Genomic DNA, 15,013 nt, shown 5'->3' on the forward strand with positions numbered 1-15,013 from the left:
CTTTCCGGAAACTTCCCCTGTGTTGCAAGAGTTATTGAAAATCAACACCAATAGTCGAGCTCCTCAATGGTGCCTTTAAATCTGTCAGATACAGGTTATCCAAACCTGCTAATTTAAAAATGTATCATTTCCTGTTCCAAAGCAGAATAGAAACAGCTTCACAGTTCCTGAAGCACGTACAGCTCTTACCTCTCCAAATCATGCCAGAAGGAACTGGGAATGCTCAGGGGCCCCCATCACTTGGAGTAACTCATAGAGGGCAACGGCAAGAATCACTTCTGACTGCAATCCAGAGGAGAAGGTGACAAGCAAATACCCTTTGGCCAGTAAGTTGTTAAAACACAATTGTTTCTGTCTTAGCAGATGTGGAAACTGAGATGTGGGGAACCTAAGCAACGCCCACAGTGCACATATCAAACCTAAGATTAGAAGTCAGGTGGTCTGAGCCCCTCCGAGCCTAACAGCTATAGGCAGCTCCTCACACATCCTCCCCTGTGTAAACCAGAGGTTCCAACCAAAAATCACTATATCATAGCACAAACAAAAATGTACAACTGTTTATTATTAGTGGATTATCTTTTTATTGGAATCACAGTTAACAATAATTATGAAAAGGGAAGCAAACTAATTGCTGATTTTTTTCATTTCTTCGGTACAATTGCTAGGCTTTGCCTCAGAGTGGAATTTTTTTGTAACGCATTCAGGACACATGGAGTTAGTATGAAGTATAACTACAAGTAATTTTTAAAATAAGACTGATTATAATTTGGTTTTTTATGTTGTCTTTTGATGGAGATAATGAAAAAAAAAGTAACACAGACATACATACTAATATTGTGTTAGGAACCTAGGAAAACAGCTAGGAACGTTACTTGCCAAACTGGGCCAGTAGAGTATTGAAAAAGAAAAAATCCACATTTTAAGTTTATTTGATGTAAGGTTGAACTTCTGAAACATGCAAGTATGCATGAGCTTAAAAGAATTATGAAGTCAAAGGTAAAAAAATAAATTAAATATTTAAATAAATGTCTGATATAATCTAGTACTAAACCAGTCACACTTCTATATAGCATTATCTAAGGTATGTTCAAGTAGGAAAGCAGCTGAGACCAACTAGTGTCACTGAAAACAAGCTATAATGTTAAAATATTGAATTGCTCTTGGCCAGAGTAGCTAATACAAGCTATAAATTTGAATTCTGTTCCTTTATGCTTAGTGCTTATAAATGTGGAATGATCCAGCAACAATAAGAAATCTATACCAATTGAAACCTGTATTTGCTTCCTGGTGATTTAGCATTCTAAAATACTCAGGCAAAAGAAATGCGGCATTAAGAGAAGATCAAGTGACTCGTATTCGGAAGACAGGCAATACCATATCTGAGATTGCTTTTATAACGTTAATTCAGCTCAGCTGTGTGAATCCCTTTCCAAGCAGTGGGTCATGTAATAGAGCATTCTTTTTCAGAAGACCTCTGCCTCACTCAGATCTGGGAATAAGTTAACAGTACGTGTTGAAGAAGAAGGCACTAAATACAAGCTAGCCAATCCCATATTTGCTGTAGAAATGGAATGTGATGTAGTGAATGAGGTGGCACTTGCAGAAGGGTTGCTGGATTAAGGAATTTGAATATTGCCCAGAAGAATTTGAACTTCTCCTTCCCTATAAAATTCCAAGGTCATGCTAGAATCAATTAAACCAATATTTTTAAAAATTGTCATTAATTCTGTCTTCCTCATTTTTTATGCTTCATCTTAAATCCTCACAACTTGATTTGGTGGAATTTCAAAATCTCAGAGTTGTAATTTAACATTTCATAGACTGTACATTTCAAAGGAATTGCAGCTACCCACAGTTAGTCAGAAGTTGAGTTATAGGATACCTGCTATTCATCTAAACCAAAGTGACTGTGATAATTTGTCCTTCTTTCCTTTTTAACTACTATTGGAACGTACTTCCAGGAGACTATAGGCACTCTGAACTTATTAATTACTATGAAAAATCAGGGCCAAGGTACCTCAGCTTAGATATCCAAAGTTAGTGAACAATTTCAGCCATACTTCCTTTGTCTCCATCTAAAAGATGTGGAAGAACTGAAATCTGTATAGAGTGGCTGGATATCCATACAAGGTGGTATGTTCACCAATTCCCCAGCTCTTTGCCCTGCTTCCTAAGATAAAGAAACATCCATAGCTGGACCTGAATCTCCATCAATGGTCCTCCATCGGGATGCTTGATCTGAACTGAAGGATCTCAGGGAACATCACAAAATGCATTTGTTTGTTGTGTGACCTACACATCAGCTTAATTCACTTTCTGCAAAGCAGACATGATACCACTGATTCAGCTCATGAGAGTAAAGACAAATCTGTGAAGTGCTCAGATGCTGTCAAGAGGAATGCTATAGAAAAGTCTGTAAGAAACGTCTATCAAGAACAGCATCTGAGCAGAGAGTTATAAATGAAGTGCGAGGCCACACGTTGAAATGGGAAGAAAGTAACAGTGAATTATTATCTGGGCACCATCCATTCTATGCAATAAATGAGGTGAGGGTATATTGAAAGAATATTTTATGATCTGATAATCAAAGGACATCGTAAGGTGCCTTCACAGAGCGGTCAGGTTAAGTTTGCCTGGGCAGTTCTAATTCTGACCTGTTCTAACTCTTCTCATCTTTGCTGATCCTTTGGCAATAACCATTAAAACTGTGGGGTGTGTGCATGTCTGTTTATATGCCATTTCCTAGATTTTTATTAAAACTATCTACTTTGTGTTACAAAAAGGTATAGAGATGCAATTTATCTCATATTACATTTCATTGGGGCTTTTGAGTTCCCTAATTTGTTGAAACTGCTAAACATCTAAATTCGAATTTTGTATCATTAACAGATACATACTCCAATTCCCCAAACACATCTGACATGTTTTCACTAGGTACCCAACCCTTATGGAATTCAAGTGTATAAACAAGCTCAAGTAGATCTACTGACACGAAATTACACATCCATTTGAGCAAAATCCCCCAGATGTCTGCTTTTCTAGCCATGTGGTCTAGAACACAATATTATTGTCCCATACCCTTTTTTTTTTCCTTATTACTTTCATTTTTATTCACATATAAAACATGGGTTTAAATAAGTGACTTGATCAAGATCAGCTGAAAACCTGTGGCACTGCCAGTCACCACACCTGCATTTACAAATCCCTGGCGGGTGCTTTAGTCACAGTAAAATCCTTCTATCAGTTTAATATTCACTAGAATTCAGTTCTTAAAATATTACTCTTACAAAATTTTTTTAGCCTTGTGATTTTTTAAATTTAAATAGCAATTGAAATGTTTTTTCTGATAGCACTATTGAGTGAAATTAAACATTGATTCCTGCCTTGCTTTCAGCAGGATCCAGTCTCCAGCTCAGCTGCATTCACTTCACTCCTCACTTGCATGGAGTTTTCTTCCTACAGCATTTTAAAACATCTAATTTTTACTTCAAATTTTCATTCGGTGTACATGACCAGCTGTGAGGAAAGCCACATTCTTCATGTACTTGTTTTCATTTGGGGGCTTGTTCAAGCGCAAATGCAAATCCTCTTAAAACTTCAGTTGGTTCCCAGCATTATTGATGGGGACCCTATACTTTGGGTAGCTACATACAAAGTCTTGATTTATTCTGACCTCTAAATTTTTGATATATCAGCGAATTGAATCTTCTAGCAATATTTTTATCATTCTACTCTAAGTGTTTAATATAAAGCTCTGTAACTATTCCTCTCACCAATACAGCATCCAGCAACCCAGAGTATCACAGTGTGAGATGTTAGTCTGGAGCCATCTACTGGTTGTATTGCTCAGCCTGAATAAATAGATTTGAAAAACCACTTTACACATGTATTTTTATCGTAATTATAAAAATAACAGCATATATTAATAGATTAATCACCTAAGTATAGGATATTTCTTGTGTACTCGTTCTTTGTTTTTAAGTTTAAATTCTCAGTGAACTTAATATGGCCCAGTTATCAAAATAAAAAAGAATTTATCTTGTTTTCATAAACAAAATAAAAATGGAGAAGGGGCCTAAAAAAGCTCTTTTTTCTCAATAACACCAAAAAGAATCCAAAGAATAAGGTAATATTAATGCTAAGATGTAAGCAATTTAGTAAAGTAATCCACATATCTTTAGTTTTATTTTTGTGATGAAGAGGATAAATAATTCTTACTGCTTTATTTGGTACTTCATAAGATTTCACAGTGAGCTTGTATGTGCTGTCCTAAAATAGCTAAGATGCACCGTGTACAGTTTTCTTGGGATTAAAAAAGGTCTCGGTCAATTTTATGACTGAAGTTCTAATAAACAAGCTACTATGAACTAAAAATAATCCAGACAATTTAGTTTGGAGATCAAAAGTATATTTATATAATGATGTTGTTATATAAATATAAATATATCTACTGATTTAGTTAGTTAGTTAGTTATTATTTACTCATTTATTATACAATAAAAATGATAATTATCTGTGCTGTAATTAGTAGTATTTCTATTATTGCAAGAATATATGCAACGTTGTGTCTTCAGGAGCAAGAGAGAGCATTTTACAGATTTTACAAGTTTGAGAGATTCTTTGCACCTATTACATAAGTATACTTATACATCTATGTATATGTATGTATACACACAGACACACAAAAATATATACATATTAACTCATTATGCTAATGTACAAACATACATATGCATATACGTATATACACATGGGTGCATGTATATATACATATAAATGCATATATGTATATACATGTATATAGGTATGTAATATCTATGTATTCATCTATGCGTGTACATACATATACACATATGTATATACATATACACACATGCATGCACATGCACGCACGCCTATATATCACACCTAACATCTAACTTGTACCTTATACAATCTCAGTTAAACAAAACCCTCTGTTGGCTGTCAGTTGTACCGGGTTTAAATAGTTGCCATTATTCACATTTGTTCTCAGCAGATTCATCAGCAGGAGAAACTTCCAACAGGAGCTGTAAGTGGCAAGTAATTTTATCAAGAAACGCAAAATGCAATTTAAAATGTATAAAAGGGAGATAAACAACCAGGCTTCCCATCATAAACAGGAAAGCATAAAAGTATTGCAGGTTTGGAGACCAGGCTATGGGAGCTACAACTAGGAAGAAAGACATTGCCACCATCACAAATGGAACTGGTAGAAACACCTGCAAGAGAAAGAAAAAAAATGTTTTAGGAAATAAACTGACCAACTCTGATTTTATGCCTCCTTCATAAAAGTAACAATGCGTTCTTTGCCACACTAGAGTACCGTTTCTCACATTGGTGCAATCTCACCCAGGATGAGACTCATCTGACTTCAGATTGTCTACAAGATAGGCAACTTTTCTAAAATGCTTGTTCAGGCTCTGACTATTGGCAAGGGGGAAAGATAGGAAGGCCCTGAAATCCATTCATCCACATATGATATTATGGGCTCCTAAAAGCAACTCAGGGCTGGGTGCCTACAAGAAGCCTTCACAATGAGCATACACTTCTAACCTGTGTTTCTGACAGCTAGATCGAGATTAAATTAAACATATCCTTAACGCCTGTGGTTGTCTCAGGAAAGATGAGAGTAGATCAAGGTTTAATTAACCTTGAATGGCCAGCCCGGATCCCACACTGTTCTGGTTACTGCTCCACATGGTTTCACATTGTTTGCACATCATCACTGCCATTCTGCCTATCCATCTCTTGTTTTGAAGTGCAAACTCTCCGGGGCAGAGACCATTTGTTTGCTTCTTTTCCTTCTACAGTGAAGCGAAGTTTTTGAATAAGGCTCTAAAGATTGTGATTCTTATTTGTATTTTTGTAGTGGCTATCCACTTTCAACTTGCACTTGTTCCGTAACTTTTCCATGCTACCCATGACTCAAAAAGATCTGCAAAAATATTTTCCAATTTATTTCCATTTACTTTGTATGGTCGATGTAGATGAGGTTCCCGGTATCGAAGTACAATCAGGCTTGCACAAGTCAATCCAATCATAAGCCAGGCAGAAAATCCAAAGTAATTTGTTAACATAATAAGGTCAGAGGGGATGATAAAAATGGATGCAATGGTGGTTGAAAAAATCATGGCTGGTGCTGGAGTGCAGGAGTGGACATTAAGCATGGATATTAAAATAGGTAAATGTCCTGACTGACTTCCAGCGTAGCTTAATCGACCTAGTGTGAACACGCTGCTGTTGAGGGCACCAAATATTGAGACAGCAACAGAGACAGGAATGATCCAGGCAACCGAGGGGATCACTCGATCAGCCCAAGTGACTGCCACGGCAACTGCAAGAAAGCAAAGCATTAGTGTAGTGTAGGTACCATGTTCTGAATTACTGACAGACTCAACAGAAATTAACCTTAAAATACATGAAATACTCATTATTTACCAGCAATGCCTGGTTTTTGTTACAGTAGTCAAACATGACTGATCTAATCCAAAAGGTATTTAATTCAGTGGCTAAAAATTTCCTAGGGGGGGTGACAGCAAGAAGGAGTGCTACCTGCCAGAGCAAGCCAGGTAAATCTGCTGGGGCCAATACCACAGTAATGGACTGCCCAGCAGGAGCAAGCTGCATCTCACTGCCATGAATCACAAACATACGCGCATGGGCAAGGCCATGCAGGGAAAGAAAATGAATACATTAGTCCCCAGCGTGACCACAGTGATGACATGATCTACTGCTATGAGGAAACTGCCAACATGAGCGCATGTATGTCCAGAGACACGTCGGCAAGCATGTTATTAATGAGGTTTTGCTTTGGATGGACCTGGGGAATGTGAAAGATTATTTCTGAAAAGAGATATTAAATATTGCTTGGAAATTAGCTGTAGCCCATAGCCCACACTGTAGCAAGGACTAACATTTAGTGGGTCTATAAACAACTGCCATGAGGAATAGAGGTCTTGCAGTGACCTGCGCAGCATAGGAAGTTATTAGAGATGAGGAAAACAACACCCCCCAAAAAAAGTAGTGAAAGAACAAGAACTGCGGCAATGTAGCCATGTTTGAAATAAGAGCTATAATTTTAAGGCAATCTCCTCAGCTGACATAGATAAGCACAGCTCCCCTGGTATGTTGGGAGCTGGTCGTGCTTGTGGGGCAGCTGCTATTCATGGGTACTCTGGTATTCTCTCTCTCTTTCATTGTAGGATGGATCTGCAAATCTATGCATCTCTCCCAGCAGACAGCCTGACAATGGCTGAGCCATAGTACAGCTACACCACTACCATTTATGTTACTGAGCTCTTTTCACAGGAAAAAAAATAATTGATCCATTCAGATGAGGTATGGTTCGTTGTCACTCCTGGAGGCAAGGTCTGACAGCCGAGTCTCGTTAAAGTGGTATTTAAAAGGCGCTGTTTGGACAATCAAGGAGATATACAGCTCCTCTCAGATCTTTTCATGGACAGTTTATTGGTACAGGGTTTGAGAAGGGCTTTACATACATTGGACTTTTGTATAAGCTTTTCTAAGGTATCACAATATTCTTCATGAACAACACACACACACATACACACGAAATGGCTACATGTCTGCGTCCGTTGTCTTTTCTATATTACTTATCACAGTCGACTTGTCCACCTCCTAAAAAGTAACAGATTTAGCCTGAGACACCATGAAGCAGGGAAGGATGGAAGACAGAGGATTAAAACTGCAGGAAAAATAAGGCCTTGTCTATACTCAACAGAGACCTGATCCTCACCTGATTTTCCAGGTTTTAATACACTTCTGATTTCTTTTTATATAGTGCAGGTATAAGCCAACATTTTCAACACCTAAAAACATCTGTCTGCACCCAGTCCAACTTGGGTCAACAGTAAAGTTAAACAAGAATTCTCTGTTAAGCCTTAGAATGAAACCCAAGCTTCCTGGCTGTGATGTTAGATGAACAGAAGTGACCCAGTAAATTGACACCAGTTGGGTATGCTAATGGACCACACCTTTTTAGTAAAAAAAAAATCAGATCCATACCTGAAGAGACAATTTCTTTAGGTGTGAGGACGGTCAGATATGAGATGTTCACCAGTAAATAAAAAACAATTACTGCAGGAACAGCAGTTATCACGGTTAAGGGGATATTTCTGCTGGGGTTTTTCATCTCTTCTGAAAAATACAATTTAAGAAGACTATTAAAGCAAGCAGTGTACCTTCTGCAAGCGTGTTTCTGTAGTGAATCTGTGCAGAGCTTGACAAGACCGATACCAAAAAGTCCTGCCCCAACCCCTAATCATAGCTGCTAAGCTACATTGCTTGTAAGGTCCTACAGTGGTTCTCAAAGATGCCTAAACAGGTTTTTTATAACCTTTTTTTCTTATTTAGCTATTTTTTAAACTATCTTGGAAGGAGGGATGGATGGAGGTCTGACAGACTGATAAAAATTGACAAAAGGACTGACAAATTTTCTTTGATTTGATTAAATACATATTTGACTTGCATTAGAAAATTAATTTGGTAATAAATTTTCAAGTAGGCATACTATTAAACCACTAGCTTAAATGTGAGACTCTAAAGTCAGATTATTTACTCTCGCATCACCTCATGAGTCCTGATCTGAAACTTTCTGAGTGTATTTTCCTGTTCCTGCACAAAACCCTTCTCTTTGCCCTTTTATCAGGAAAAACAGAAAACATAACAGGAGAGACTGAAGGTATTGACAAGGAGCAGTAATGCAGTGCCTTTAAATGGGGGTAATTCCGAGCTGGATTCTGCTGTTGATTATCTATTCCAGGGCAAAGCTGGCAGAGGAAAATTGTTTAGTGCTAAGCCTGGCATCTTAGCTTAAAACTACTCTTACCAAATAAAAAAAAAACCTCAAAATTTTGCAGCTGAACAACTGAGGCACTGGCACACATTCCCAACCATGTGATAGTCCCAGCAAAAGATGGAGCTGGTTTCCAGAACTCTAATAATTCATCCTCGTCTCAGTCAAAAAGGGACTTTTTCGTCTTTTTCACTCCTTCATCCCTTCCCTCTTGCTCCCTCTCGCTCCCTCTCCCCTTCACATTTTACAAAAGACTTTTTCAGTATTACCAACCAATAACCCACAAGGGGGAAGAAGTGAAAAGTCAAATGTGCAGCTTGCTTAAGCTTTTTTTGGTAGACAGAAACCCCTTTCCTCTCTCAAATATAATATGTCTCCTGCCCAGAACATCAGCTCTGAGCCTGCCCCAGCGCCGGCTGTAGCACACAGAGCCAGAGGGACTGAATGAGCACAACTGTGGAATTCAGATACGGACAATTGGAAAACTTGGGATCTATTTCAAATGTAAGAAATGCGTTTGTTAATTTTGAGACCAAAAGGGGACAATCACCAAAACTGCCAATTTAAATTTATCTTTCCATTTGTTTTGTTGCTCGTTACAGCCCTGCCATCCAGCTGGCACCTGATGCTTTCGCTGAAGCTCACAGGAATTAAGTTATTGTTGAAGAATAGGAAATTCCGTTCAGAAGAGGACTATTGCATAGGTTGCATCTGTCTAAACAGCTGTGGTGTCCAGCGTATGGTTTTTAGTACTACTGCTAACTGATCAGAAAATAAATTAATATTTTACCAATAATTTTGTATTTTCTCAGGATTACAAACCTAAATGCTTGCCTTTAAGGAAATCCTAAGATTTCAAAATTATACTTTGCTGATTTGTATCACCCTTTTATTGCAGCATGTTGTTGATGCTGGAATAGCTGGATTTTAATAATAACAGTCATTTTTTTAAACATTAACCCAATTTTCACACTGTTCTCACTGTTTAACTTTTTGTTATGCATTTCACACATCCAGTTTATGTAATGTTTTACATGTGATAGAGGTCAATGGATAAATAGGTTTAAAGATAGAACAACATCCATTTGCTTACAACTTAATTCTATAAATCTGATGATACTCTAAAACACTCTTCATTTAGCTCGTGACATGCATAACTAACGCTATGAACATTTTCTCTGCAGCTTTCATGAAAAACTGCTCTATTTATTACTGCCAGATGTGTCACCAGATACAGAATAGTATAAGTAATCAGATGCAGAATAGGATAAGTAAATGGATGTTCAGAAAGGTTTTGTGTATTTAAAACTGAGCACAAGTTATATGAAAGGGTTTATACCACTTTCCTAACATTCTTCTTCACCTTCTGTGGAACACTGTTTTCCCAAGGTAGTGAGTGACTGTTGACCATCGTATACATCCCACGAATTTACTACATTTTAACACAATTCAAAATTAATTTGTCCATGTACAAACCAGCTGTATAACCTCAGAGAAGGTACAGATATTTAAATACACATTAATCAATTATCTTTTTGGATTTGCTCGTACTGTGCACATCATTTGGCATGGATATCTTGATCTTTTTCTAAAAATGCACTGACACTGACACTAAGAGAAAAAACACTTTTTTAAGGTATGAAAAACCCCGTTGATGTCTGAGATTTTAAAAGTACTATTTTGATTTCTCTTGTACTCCTTTGGAAATGTCAGTCTGATTCTGGAGGTGGCATAAGAAGCAAGAAAATTCCCTAGAGAGGAAAAACACCTCTTCTACCAGCCCCAACAAACACAGGACTTGTGTAAAATGTGACAGATCCTATGGTCTTGAAGGAGAGACAAGTTCTACTAAGATGAGGTGAGGAACGTAAGAATGGCAACTGTAGAACAAAATCTAAAGAAGAAGAGTGAGATACCTGCCATATAATTGAGGGACCACCAACCACCATATGCATACAGTCCTTGGAAGAAGGCTTCGGCAATCTGTGACGCGTTGGGGATCTCCGAGCTGAACGCGTCCTCAAACCTGGCCAGACTATCCTTTCTCCAGCCAATGAGAACTATGCCACCAATGGCGATTACAGACAAGGCCATCATCTTCAGCAGAGTGAAAACTGTCTGCACCCACGCAGCCATCTTGACGCTGTGGCCATTCAAAATCCCCAGGGACCAGAGAACGGCCAAGGCCAAGCATTTCTTCAGCACTTCTGGTGCAGGGCAAATCCCATAGAAGGGCTGGGTGGCATATTCAGCAAAAAGCAAGGCTCGAGCAGCATTTGATGCTGGCTTGGTAAATATTGATGTCCAGATAAAGACGAAGGCAGGTAGCGATCCAAGGCCTCTTTTAATATGGCTGTATTCTCCTCCGGAGAAGGGCAGAGCAGTTCCCAGCTCCGCATAGCAGAGGGAACCCATCAGAGAAACCAGCCCAGACACAGTCCAGATTGTTAGTGCGACGCCAACGTTGAGTAAGGAATGCTTTAACACCCCCGTGGGAGACACAAAGATCCCTGCCCCGACAATTGATCCTATAATAAAACTTACTCCATCAAAATAACCTATATTTCTTTTGAGTTGCATCTTGGCCTTTTCTTTTCTTTTCCCATATTTGGGATCTTCGCTCTTTCCTTTTCCCATTTTTTTCTGGTTTTATACAACTTCAGAGGCTAGATTACCTGTATTTTCCTCTCCCTTTGTTGTTAGCAGACTGTCACCACCCTACTTGCCAGTGAAATGTTACGGGAAGCCTGGCTTAATCATTCAGAAAAGAGAGCATACTTTGGGTTTTGGTGTCTGCTTCATGAAGATGATTAACCAAATACTTCAAAAGACACTGGCAAATCATATACATGTTGGTTTAATATGTACTTCAGAAATTATTACGGTCTGGAGGTATTTTTAAAGAAACTGGCATAACAAATAATGTGCGGTAAATGCTCATTTCTTGGCTGATTTTCATCAATAGATTTCAAATTTTTCATGTATGTCTTCAGAGACAGCTACGAGAGGTGGGTAAATGTGACCTTAGTTCTAGGGAAAGGGGAAAGGTATGGCAGCATGGAGAAAGAAATCAGCCCTCCTTTTGTCATTGATGGTGACACAGGCATTAATTGAACAGCCTGGTACTATTTTTCTACCATCAATACTTAAAATGGACAGTGATCACCAGTATGTTTTGCCAAATCCTCATCACTCACTGGGTTTACTGGAGCTTGTTGATTCTTCACTCATTAAACACTGCCCTAGAAAGAAAACTACCAGTTTATTCCCAGTTTTGATTGGGCATTCATCATTATAGGAGTATCCAAGCACCTCCTAAGCAGGTATTAATCTTTGGACACCGCTGGGAGGGGAAGGGGCTGTATCATTGTTTCCATTGTCTGTACGGGAGCTGCGGAACAGAACGATGAAGGCTGAAAGTTCTCCCCAGTTTGGTGTGTGCCTTTTAAGGTGTGGCCACTGATTGTCCCACGTATTTATCAATGTGTGGTATATTTTATGTTCAGAATATGGAAAAGGAGCTTCTCTTCAATCAGATGAAGATATACTATTGCCATAGACTTTTGACCAAGAAAAATGTATTTATTCTTTTTAAGAGATGTAGAGAAAAATGGGCAGAAAGCAGGAAACTAACTGAAAAAGAAGCTCAGCAGATACCTTAAGGGTGGTTAAGCACTCAAACTAGTAGCTGCAAAGTTCTTATTTTTTGCCAGTCAAGCTGCAGAAGCAGTTTTGTCCTGAAGGTCAAAGCTCATTAATGCAGTGAACCAAACTTACAGTTTTACAGGGCCCAACTCAAAAGACACAGTGGTTCAGATCAGTCCTGAACAGCTCAAATACAAAATGCTCAAATACAAAATAAATTAATCAAAAAAATTAGATCTATGTGATATGCCATCATGTAAAAGACCTTTAGTTAAAATACATATGTGCACAAACTCTTCTTTTTTAATTTTTTCAATGACTTGGTGAAACTGGGTTTCCATCACCACACAGAAACGATGCAGCATGGGCAGTGACAGAATCCACAGCTCCAGAGCAGCTTTTAACCATAAGACAATTCTGTAAATCACTGCAGCACTCGCTATATACTTTCACCTTCAAAAAACATCAAGTCCCACAGATTACAAAAATTTTGGTTCTACATGAAACACAGCTCTATTTATAAAAATTTGGATGCATTTTAAATGTCATTTATTCACTTTATAAATTGCAATATGTATTTAAGTTCAAGTATGGATTTACCATGCATTACAAATAATTCATAACAATTCATATATTTATTCACCACTATTCATGATTTGGAAATTAAGTGTGACAAATATTTTAAATGGTTAAAATATGACATTTCTTGTCTTATTTCAGTGCCTTTTCTGAGTTTCGTTTTCTGTGAATGCACACATTTCTTGATATCCAGCAATCTTCCAACTCTTTATTTTGGGTGTTCAGCCAGGTACAGCTGGATTCGAATTACTATTTTAAAACAACTCAATATTACACTAAATGGTGGCTTGAAGTACAGATGCAACTGATTTTGTTTTGCCGTTCATCCTAAAGTACGTTAATTTCTAGTATAACAAAGGCATTTCCTAAATCTCTCAAGCAGCAGATTAATAAGGATTTTTTGTACTTCTGACAAAGCTGCCTGATTTCAGAACCTCCCCCCTGAGATTATTACTTTCTTGTGTGTGCTTTCTGCCTACCTCAGATAAGTATTTCTAGACTTCTAGTGAAACGCTTTGGAGATTTATGCAAAGTACGGTTTTCATTTTGGGGTGTTGTTGCCAAAGTAGGAGGACGTAAGAGCAGAGACGATGACAACATTCCTACAAATCCAACAAAAACTGACATTCTGAAAACAGTACACTAACATGAGCATTACCGAGGCAGAACTGAGGAAAGCACAGTTGGTTACACAACAGGCAGCTTTCAGCCAAACTGCTTTCTTTTTCAATATGTAAAGGCAGAGTCTTCTGAAGCACATCATATTCACTTCCCAGGTTTTCTGTAAGATGTCCAAATTCTCCTTCTGGCTGAGAGTATAAATTGCCACAGTCTATATGATTATCCCAAAGTCTCATATGTCAGTGTCTCCTGCCTCACACCCAACTATGTACTCAATAACCAGTCACATTCACTTCGATGACATTATCCAGAGACTCAACTGCTGAACACAGGGCAAAGATTAATGATTAAAATAACCTAGACATGTTTGTAAGACAAGCCTAAGATCCCCCTGATACATGGAGTAGACCGAAAGGTTATATCATCATCAAAATAAAATGCCAAAGTACTGCAATTCTTATAGTCAACAGGGAATGACGACATTTCTTTTGAGTGCCAACTACCGAGTTCTCTTTGACAGTAAAATGAGGTCAAGAGAGTGCTATATAACAGCTGTGGTTGAAAGCTGAAACGTCAAAACTTCTAGTTCTCCTAGCATTTAGGATTTTCCCTTTTAATTGCCTTTCAAAAGCCTTTTAGCCCTCAATGTCAAGGTTTTCATTATCAACTATCTAACTCTTATCATGACCAATACCTTCTGCCACTGTAGTTTCTCTAAATCTAAGGAGAAACCAATACAGAAAAATAATGGAAGAGTATTTTTGTTGCCTAAAATGGATATGTACTATCTCCTAATTGTAATTAACTGAATTTCAGTGTACTTGGATAAGGAGTCTCTATTTCAGTCTTGTCAGGAACTTTCTGTGTGTACTCACTATATCTTTCCTGTGATCCACTCACTGATTAGATGGATTGGAAAGAAGCCCACCTGTCTATGTCAGATTTTAAAACATTTATTTAGTTCCTTTTCAATTAACTACACAATGTTTCAAGCATGGTATTGACTGATCTCTGCATCATCCCAAATCCTCAAAGGGAAGAAGATGTACCAAAAATTAGAACCTAATTTGTCTTGCAAAGTTTCAATAAATATTCTTCTGTGTTGTCTCTGAAGAAGCTGCCTGCTGCTGACATTCACCAAGGATAAAGAAGCAGAGAAACAAAGGAAAAAAACAGTCACAGTTAATCTTCCTTGGCGTACATCAAGGGACATACTGTATTTAATATGACTGACGAAATTTATTTATAATCCTCCTTTTTTTTCCTCCTCTTCTTTAGCTCACCTTTTGTTGGGAATATGACATTTAAAAGTAGTTTTCTTTGTCTTGCCTT

At 37.9% G+C, this 15,013-nt stretch overlaps 1 protein-coding gene across 1 annotated transcript; it reads right to left on the bottom strand.

Annotated features, from left to right (window-relative positions):
• Window positions 1-573: 573 nt before the first annotated feature.
• SLC7A13 (solute carrier family 7 member 13) lies at window positions 574-11,573 on the bottom strand. Its single transcript, XM_075085318.1, has 4 exons — window positions 10,753-11,573; window positions 8,047-8,178; window positions 5,991-6,355; window positions 574-5,240 (listed from the first exon to the last, which is right to left on the bottom strand). Exons 1-4 carry the CDS (start codon window positions 11,471-11,473, stop codon window positions 4,995-4,997), a joined length of 1,464 nt encoding a protein of 487 aa, XP_074941419.1. The 5' UTR covers window positions 11,474-11,573; the 3' UTR covers window positions 574-4,994.
• Window positions 11,574-15,013: the final 3,440 nt, after the last annotated feature.

Source organism: Phalacrocorax aristotelis, chromosome 2, assembly GCF_949628215.1.
Source record: "Phalacrocorax aristotelis chromosome 2, bGulAri2.1, whole genome shotgun sequence".
Lineage (NCBI taxonomy): Eukaryota > Metazoa > Chordata > Aves > Suliformes > Phalacrocoracidae > Phalacrocorax > Phalacrocorax aristotelis.